This window comes from Hibiscus syriacus, unplaced genomic scaffold (assembly GCF_006381635.1).
Source record: "Hibiscus syriacus cultivar Baekdansim isolate YM2019G1 unplaced genomic scaffold, ASM638163v2 tig00112518_pilon, whole genome shotgun sequence".
NCBI classification, from domain to species: Eukaryota; Viridiplantae; Streptophyta; class Magnoliopsida; order Malvales; family Malvaceae; genus Hibiscus; species Hibiscus syriacus.
This window is the reverse complement of record NW_024063354.1, coordinates 5,204-14,322: the sequence shown is the minus strand read 5'-3', so window position 1 is coordinate 14,322 and position 9,119 is coordinate 5,204. Positions and strand designations below refer to the sequence as shown.

Here is a 9,119-nt window from a genome sequence, read left to right as displayed (position 1 = left end):
TGCCTTATCTCATTAGACTAACAGGTGGTTTGTACTTTTTAGTGGGGTTTGATTAATGAACTTATTGGTTACGCTGAACAGATTTTCGGTTGGTTGTCAATCTGCGCATCAGTCACGGCCCAATATCACACCACTAAAGACCTATCTTTTGAGGTCTCTACTTCTAATTTATAATTCTTTTAATGCATTAATGTTCACTCGTTTGCTTAATCTTGACTCAACAAACTTCACGTCCTTCTTAAACTACCTAAGTAAAATCATTATTATTAATATAAATGGTTGGAATGGCACAGGAAAAAAAATCATATGCACTTTGTTGTAGATTTAGGTCAACTTCAACTGAACATATCGCCATGGGATCCTGGTTAGTTGAACCGTGAATCAGGTCGGTGCCCAAGAATTTGAAGAAAAAATGGGTTAAACAAGCCATTTTTCTAACAATTTATCATGCGGATGTGACTTAATCGTGATGAACCAAAATTCAATTGGGTTATATTTAAGAACGGTTACAAAATTTTATGTCAGATGATAAATTTTTAAAATTTTAAAAAATAAAAATAGATTATCAATAAAAATATAAAAAAAAATTTAAAATATATAATAATTTAACGTTTTCAAGAGACACTATCCTAATCATTCCTCGATCTTTCCCTGACTGTACCCTAAAATAGCAACTGTATGCGGTAATCGTGGTGGGTGAGGGAGACAAAAGCTTCGATCAGTCTCTCTTCAAGCTCAAATTTTCAACAAAAGACCGGTTGCATTTGTTGTGGCCTGTCTTATTCTCAGGTCACTTCCTTCTGCATGAAATTTATTGGCTCAATGGTTACGATAGTCAGTCTGAGTAGGTATTAACTTTTTGACATTGACAATCCAATATATATACACAACTCGTAATAAAGAATAGCATTATAAACTAACAATGAGTTGATTTAGTGGGTCTAGATATTAAATATTTAAGTAATATCATAAGTTTTAATTTTAGTGATTTGAATGGAGTTAATTAGGTTAGATGAGTCGTCATTGTCTTAGTAGTATTCGATCTGAATTAATCAAATATCGTTATTTATACCAAAATAAAAAAAGTATAGCCTTGTAGGAAGTTTCTTTGTTTTCTTTTCTCGAGACTTGGTGCACTAAATTTTAGTTTTTTATCCGATATTTAATCTGTTGAGATGTTAATTATCAAAAAGAAAAAAACTATTGGGATATTTATACTTTTTTATATTGTAATAATAATCATATCAATCAAGCTGAGACTTAATCAATAATTCAATTTGGAATTTTAACTGAGATAGTTAACTTTGCTAATAATTTAGACTAACTAATAATATTTGAGCTTTTATTTCGTACGATACTAAAAAAGTTTAAATATATATTTGATATATGTATAAGATATTTTCACTTAAAGTTGAATATAAAAATATTTTACTCCCAATTTGGTACTTGAATTTTAATTTTATCAATTGTTTTACTACTTATTACAATTTTACTCTAAAAATATATATATATTTTGATTAAGTTAACATGATTACGAAGTAATATTTGTTCTAGATATTTTAATTATTTGATGATAAACGTTCAATCACTCTTACTGTAATCGTTGGTGCTTGAACCCGATACTTATAAAAATAACAATAAATTCTCTAACCACAAAGATAATTTGATTCAAGGAGGAAGATAATTGTAATGAAGTGTGAACCTAAAGTAAGCTTCAATCCAGGCAGGCTGCTGAGTCCATAAAGACAGCTGCTTTATTTGCAAGAGTCAGATTATCAATAATCTTTATCTCAATTTCGGGGAAAAATGACATTAAGGATGCAAAACACAAAGGAGGCGGCCCTAATGCATTGATGACTCGGATAACTCCGACAGGCAGTAAGTAGATGGAGCTTGGGGCTACGGTGTGTAGGCCACTATTGTATTTCGAAGTACAGAACTTGAAAGAGCACAAGGGCATGGGTGCTTATAAAGTTGGTGTAGTTTTAGCTGTCTATTAACAGTTTCCAATTAGCGCAGTTTCGACATTCGATTCTCCCTTCCACTCTCTGGTTTTTACCCCACAACTCCCCTTATTTTCAGCGTACTATGCCCCACGTGACTAAGAAATTACACAGCTATTGTCTCCTCTGATTCCCCACTATTCTCCTATACTTCTCTGCTAGTCCCTTTCTCTCTCAGTTATCTTGTCCATTTGTTTACTCATGTTATCTGTTAGGTGGGGCTGCTCAACCTCCCTTTTGTCAGGAGATGAGTTAAAATGATTGGCACTCTCCGTTTATTTATAACACTACGTTCTCTCTCACTTATCGGAACTTATTACTTGCTCCTGCCTTTCCCTTCCCATATGAAGATAATAGCTAAGAGCTCCCACGATTCTTCTTTCTCCTTCTCCAGGAGATATTTCAACTGGAAAAAGAAGGTCGAAGATGATGATGACGACGACGAGGGAGAAATTTTAACCTTTAGCTTATCCTCTCATTTTTGTGATGAAGCCAAGGAAGCGGGGGAGGTTCGAATAGTTCCACCACCGAGAAAGAAGCTGCCGGTTGTGTCGGTTTCCAGGCTTCGGTCAGCTCTAAGTGTGTTCGGTAAGAACCGGTCTGTGTATCGGTCGGGTTTGGGCACCAAAGTGGTGGGAACCCTGTTCGGATACAAGAGTGGTCACATCCATTTCGCGTTTCAAGAAGAAGCGAAACTAAGCCCGGCGTTTCTAATCCAACTCGCGATGCCGACGAGTGTTTTGGTCAAGGAAATGGCGTCCGGGTTGGTTAGAATCGCGTTGGAGTGCGAGAAGAAGACGGGGAAGAAAGGGGTGAAGTTGCTGGAGGAGCCCGTATGGAGGACGTACTGCAATGGCAAGAAATGTGGGTTCGCGGCGAGGCGTGAGTGCGGACCCGAGGAATGGAAAGTGTTGAAATCGGTGGAGCCCATTTCGATGGGCGCGGGTGTGTTGCCGGGTAACTTCGACGGGAATGGAGATGGGTCCGAAGGTGAGCTGATGTACATGAGAGCCAGGTTCGAGAGGGTCATAGGGTCTAAAGACTCAGAAGCCTTTTACATGATGAATCCGGATGGTGCCGGTGGCCCTGAACTCAGCGTTTATCTGATCAGAGTTTAGGGTCTCTTGTTTTTTGGTCCACTAAGCTTTAGGTTTTTTTGTTAAGCACGATGAAAGATGTACGTGCAGGGACTACACTTGAAGCAGTGTCCAATTACATAAGTAGCATATTAAGTTATTCTCGTATCATATAACACACGAACACATTTATATGAATATTAAGTTATTTTATATGTTCATATAAATATAATAAATTTAAGATGCACATTTATATGATGTGTACGTATTATTAATGTGTTCGTGTTTTATGATACGAGAGTATCTGGATTCTCATCCAATCCAAAATCAGTATAGACGCCCTGATGCATTATTGGGCTTCAGTGTTTTCCAAACAAGTTGAAGATCCATCACCTCTTGTGAATCCATCAACACTGCTTTAATTTATCAAAATTTCATATCTATACTTGTTATATTTTCTTTTAATTTGAATGGATGTCATAAATGAGTGAGATATCAATTAAAATTTCAAAGATGTTGATATGTTAATTCGTATAATTAAAATTTTAAACTTCTTTATAGTTTTAAAATTATCTGTTAATGTAACATAAAATAAATAATATATATATATACACATATATTATCAGGATGATCAAAGGGATGGTAATTAATTTAAGGCACTATTGAAGTGAAGGCACATTCAATTCAATTGGGGTTAAAAAATATATGAAATTGGATTTGGGAAAAATCGGTTTTTTAAACCGGATCGAATATTTTAAAATCGGATAATATAATCGGTTTGGGGAAAAATTAGACAACCGGTTTTTTTTACCGGATTAAAAACCGGTCTGAAGAAACCGATTAAAGAACTGATTTTTTATCCGAAAAAACTAGTTTGGGTTTAAAAAACTAGTTGTTAATATAGTCGTTGGGGGATTTTTGTGAACCTTTTTTTATCGCTTTTTCTATAAAAAAAAAATTACCATTTTACCACCCTAAACATGTATAAATAGGTTGGAGATGTATTTATTCAATTATAGTAAACTTTGTTTCAATTATCGAACTTGGAAGTTTTAAGTATTTGAATTTATCAAACTTGGAAGTTTTTAAGTATTTGAATTTATCGAACTTGTAAGTATTTAAGTATTTCAATTATCATAAACTTTGTTGCAATTGATGACGATGTAATTTTAATAATATTAAAATCGGTTTTTTTTTATTCGGTCTTTTTAAAAAACCAATTTTTTTTCAAACCGAAACCAATTACACCATCCGGCCTTCCAAACCGGTTAGAATCCGAACAGATTTTTTTATAAATCAGTTTTTTGGCTATGTGAAAAAATTAGATAGGATAAAAACCGATCCGAATCGGATTTAAATCCGACTTTGTGCATGCCCAGTCAGACCTCCATCAACTGTAGAACAAACCAAACCAGAACAACTAATGGCCTCAGCTGCCATTATGTCTAATCCTTTTTAGAGTACTAAAGGAGGTAATTGTTTTAATTCTAGTCTGGTCACTACTCTCATTTCCACATCATTATCTTCTTTAAAACACACTGCACAGCCTACGACACTAGCCTTGTAGGTCGCATACGTGCAAGCACTTTCAATGTAATAAAAACTCCTCCTTTTGGGTAGTTTCATAGTTGGATGGACTAATTTAAAATTAATTCGTGACAAATTTTGATTTTAATATTATTAAAACTAATCTAAAAATTAATTATAATTATAATTGTAAATAAGAATATTATATTAACTTAAAATATTATTTATCTAATTTTAAAAATTACATAATTGATAATGAGATGGATTATGCATTTAGTATCTAAATTACCTTTCATATTTTTTTCAAAATCATACATAAAGTTTTATTTGAGTACCCGTCCTTAAAAACTTAACAGACGGACCGACAAGTCGTAGCTTCGGCTTCCGATGGACAGACGATCAATCTAATCGATGGATCACGAGGGAATGATAAGTTGACCAACACAGTCTAGTTTCAGGCCCATCGAGTGTCAAAGATCGGAGCATGAATAAGTCGAAGAGTCTACCATCGATTTAAGGAGCTTGAGACATTTTTCGATGAAATAAAAGTCGGAATCATGTTCAAGGGTCGAAAAATTGTGGGATGTAAAATTTAGACTTCATCGACCGACGGATGCAACAATCGACGAATGGAGATACGACAATCAACGAGTTTGTCTGTTTAAATTTTTGACGGCGGATACTAACATAAAACAAAAACTATTAAAAGTTTAGATACTAAAACAAACCAAAACTAATAACTTAGATACTAAACGCATAACTTATCATTGATAATAATTTCAATTATATGGTAATAATTTCAATTATAACCAAAAATATTTTGAATGTAATTTTTAAGTTATAACTGATATCTATTTTTTTAACTTTGTATTAGTTGATTGTATTTTAGACTTGATTCCATTATCTACCTTGAAAATCCAATTAAAAAAATCCCAAAGTCCCATAATGAAAGATTTTGTATTTCAGAAACGATATCAGCTTGATTTTTTTAGATTTCAAAGATCCCAAGAAGAAACGAAAGCCAACAACTTTTTGGCATGCGAAAAAGTCAGTTATCAGGCCTAGGATCAATACGAAAAGATGCAAAATAGCAGTACTGTTATCAATGCATCTACCAAGATTAACTGCCTAGCCCCATGGCCATGGATGCCATAGCTTGGGAATCCCGATGAAGCTATGAAATGGGAATTGCTTCTGTTCAAGTTCCCATCATCCCCCAACTTGGCCGTGGGATTCGGCTCGATCAAAGTTGCACCTTTTTGGCATGGTTTTACTCCATAAGGACCATTAGTTGTTGTTGTTGTCATTGACTCAACCGGATAGCAGAGATTCGGGTTGTTCCAAGCCCCGAAACGTTTTCCCATTTTCTCATAAAAGACATGGGAGAATTTTAGCACTCCTGTCAGATTGTTGCCGTTTAGATAAAGTGCATTAAGATCGGGCAAACATGCAAGCTTTGGTGGGAGATTGCCTGTGAGGTTGTTGTTACCAAGACCAAGATACCTCAGTCTCTTCAATCCAGATAACGATTCAGGGATTTCACCTATCAAGCCTGTGTTGGTGAGATCCAAAACGACAAGATTTTGCAAATTTTGCCAATCCAAGCTCATAATGTCACCACCTAGTGGATTGCAAGACAACATCAACTCTTCCAAAGAGACCATATCAAGAACATGGTGGCTTAGACCACCTGAAAACTTGTTGTGTCTCAAGTCCAAAAGGGTCAGATTCTTCAGACATGCAATATGTGCAAACAGCCTCCCTTTCAATCCGTTGTTACTCAAATCAAGCTTCAACAGAGATGTTAAACCACCAAGGCCTAGAGGTAAATGACCAGAGAGTGAATTTCTACTTAAATCCAAGATCAGCAGTTCATTCAACATTCCAAAACTATCTGGGATCTCACCAGTAAACCTGTTTCCAGCCAGGACTAGACGATTCAAGTTAGTTAAATTGCCAATACTGGTTGGTATTTCTCCTGTTAAACCATTCTCTAGTAAGACCAAAGATTGGAGCTTTTTGAGGTAACCAAAGGCAGTAGGAATTTCGCCTATGAGACCTGGATTGGACCTAAACTCTAATGACACCAAATTCCTAGCAAGTTTTTCCCAGTCATCGCCGGGGATGGTAACCGGATGTCTGCTAGGAGATATGAAACAATTGAAAAGGCTGAGAGATTTCAAGTGCTTGAGCTGGAAGAGTTGTGGCCTAAATTTCACATTAGTGGCACAAGCAAGAGAGTTGTCATGAACAGGACCAATGCTTATAGTAGTAATATACCATAAGCCACCATTGATATCACAGGAGACACCCTGTAGAAAAAAAATAATCAACGAGATTACCACGTAATCAAATAATTAATGTGAATCAAACAAGATTGGTACTTGGTATTATGCATTCAACTCATGCCTCATGGTCAAATATTATTAACTACAAGCCAACATCAAGCATACTACTTTTTCTCTGAAATATCCAAAAGTGAGATAGTAAATGCAATTCCACCAAGGTTACAACTTATAACCGCAAGGTAAAATCATACCTGAATAGGAGTCCAACCACAAGGATCGGGATAGAGATCCGAGCCATTCCACCAATCACCTACAAACCCTTGTATAGCAGAGTACAAAGCAGCTTGCTCAGCCTTCTCCATGGGAGCTGCTGCTGCTGATTCTTCAGTATTGTCTGCTTGGCCACAGCACCAAACACCCAAGCATAAAATGCAAAAAGCCAAAACGAAATGATTGCCACTGATAAGCATCCTCGTTGTTAGATAATTCAAGGCTCAGAAAAGGGGGGGGGGGACAAAGTTCAGCTTGGCTTAAACAAACTCAAACGTGGTCTTTAAAAAACAACCAACCGAGGAAAAAGGAATGAAAATATATAATATAGAGATTATCAAGATAAGGTAAAGAAGAGAGACAGGAGAAGAAGAGAAAGTGTGTTAGGGAATGTACGTAAGGTACAGCTTCGAAAACCAGAAAGTGTTTTTGAGAAAGCTAAGAATAGTATGGTAGAGTTCTGAGAGAGAGAGAGATGCAAAAAGATGGTTAAGTGAGAAAGAAAAGGGAAATGGAGAGAGTTGAGTACAGTAAGGAGTAGGAAGAATTCTACGTGGGTAAATAGGGAATCACCTTCCAAGAAAGTAAGGGCAATAATAACAAGATTAAAGGCAGTAGAAAAAAAAATAGAATTTTTTTTTTTTTGATAAGATTTGAAGGTCTCTTTAAAAACCTTCTTCTTGATTAATGAAACTTGTAAAGAAGCTTCTTAATCATGGGAAGGAGGAAAAGAGTGCCTTATAATTTTATTGAAGAAAATAAGAATTACAACCTTGGAAAAAAAAATCCAAGTAGTACCCTTACAACAATTCTTGAGCCTTAAAACCGAACTATAGAAGTCAACAACATAAATCAACCTATACCAGCCTTTGCTATAGCATCGGCATCCATATTAGCTGTCCTTGCAATCCATCTAACAACCCCCCGACGGTTTTAAGACACTCAACAATATCTCTAACAATGAAACCATAAACAGCTGGACATGGGACAACCTTATTGATCCAGTCTACTGCAACTCTGCTATCACTCTCTATGATCAACCTATCTTTAACCCTCCCTAGGACAGAGGTAAAGAAAGAGATACCCCTTTGGATAGCTTTAAGTTCCTTCAATGTTAGAGGTCCAGAACCATCCGGTTCCTGAAAAGAACCGAGGATTGCACCAGAATGATCCCTCATAAGACCACCCAGACCTGATTTTTCCCAATCACAACTAATTGCTGCATCCACATTCAACTTGATGAAACCCGTAGGGGGAGGTAACCAAGGGGTTATGGAAGACTTCAAGAAATTATAGGACGAGTAAGAATCCCCTATAGAAGGATCAGAGATTAAGGAGTCCTTAGGAATAGAAACATCCTTATTCTTTGCTAAATACCAAGAGGCCAGCCTAACTCTTATTAAGAAGAATAATTCAGTCTGATCGAGCTTCCCCTTCAAAAACTATGTAATTCCTGAATTTCCAGATTGTCCAAATAACAGCCCCATAAATGAAAGTCCAAATTACCGAATTAGATTTCAACTCATCCCAAGCAAGAAGAAAATTTTTTGCTTCTGCAGAAAACACAGAACTAAATCTCCAAAAATTTAGAAATTTATTCCACAAAGACCACGCAACCGAACAGGAGAAGAATAGATGCGAAGAAGATTCTTCAACCATTTTACAAAGAGGGCATAAGCCATCCTCAATACCTTGAACTCCTCTTTTAACCAATTCGGATTTAACTGTAATTTTTTGAAGCACAATTTGTCAAACTAATGTTTCAACTCTAGGGGGAACCAATCCTCTCCAAACAATCTTGTTCCAGAAATGAGACTCTTCTGAAATTGAAGCACAACTCTTAACATAAGAACCGACTGTATAAACCCCATCCCCACTGCCTTTCCAGATCAATCCATCGCTAGACTCAATAAATAGAGAGAAAGAAGAAATGATGCTCACCAAATTGCACCATT

At 36.0% G+C, this 9,119-nt stretch overlaps 2 protein-coding genes across 2 annotated transcripts; one reads left to right on the top strand and one right to left on the bottom strand.

Moving 5' to 3' along the window:
• The first annotated feature begins 2,334 nt into the window (after positions 1-2,334).
• LOC120181215 (protein MIZU-KUSSEI 1-like) lies at positions 2,335-3,254 on the top strand. Its single transcript, XM_039186388.1, has one exon. It carries the CDS (start codon positions 2,348-2,350, stop codon positions 3,119-3,121), a length of 774 nt encoding a protein of 257 aa, XP_039042319.1. The 5' UTR covers positions 2,335-2,347; the 3' UTR covers positions 3,122-3,254.
• Positions 3,255-5,594: 2,340 nt separating this feature from the next.
• LOC120181212 (piriformospora indica-insensitive protein 2-like) lies at positions 5,595-7,424 on the bottom strand. The gene is made up of 2 exons (XM_039186386.1): positions 7,146-7,424; positions 5,595-6,918 (listed from the first exon to the last, which is right to left on the bottom strand). Exons 1-2 carry the CDS (start codon positions 7,362-7,364, stop codon positions 5,674-5,676), a joined length of 1,464 nt encoding a protein of 487 aa, XP_039042317.1. The 5' UTR covers positions 7,365-7,424; the 3' UTR covers positions 5,595-5,673.
• Between the last annotated feature and the right edge of the window lie 1,695 nt (positions 7,425-9,119).

What these genes read in the sequence shown, in the direction of transcription:
- LOC120181215 (XM_039186388.1), top strand. Translation starts at nt 2,348, where the DNA reads ATGAAGATAATAGCTAAGAGCTCCCACGATTCTTCTTTCTCCTTCTCC.
- LOC120181212 (XM_039186386.1), bottom strand. Translation starts at nt 7,364, where the DNA reads ATGCTTATCAGTGGCAATCATTTCGTTTTGGCTTTTTGCATTTTATGC. An exon ending in GTGGTTGGACTCCTATTCAG is followed by an intron (nt 6,919 to 7,145) that starts GTATGATTTTAC and finishes TTTTTTCTACAG; the next exon opens with GGTGTCTCCTGTGATATCAA.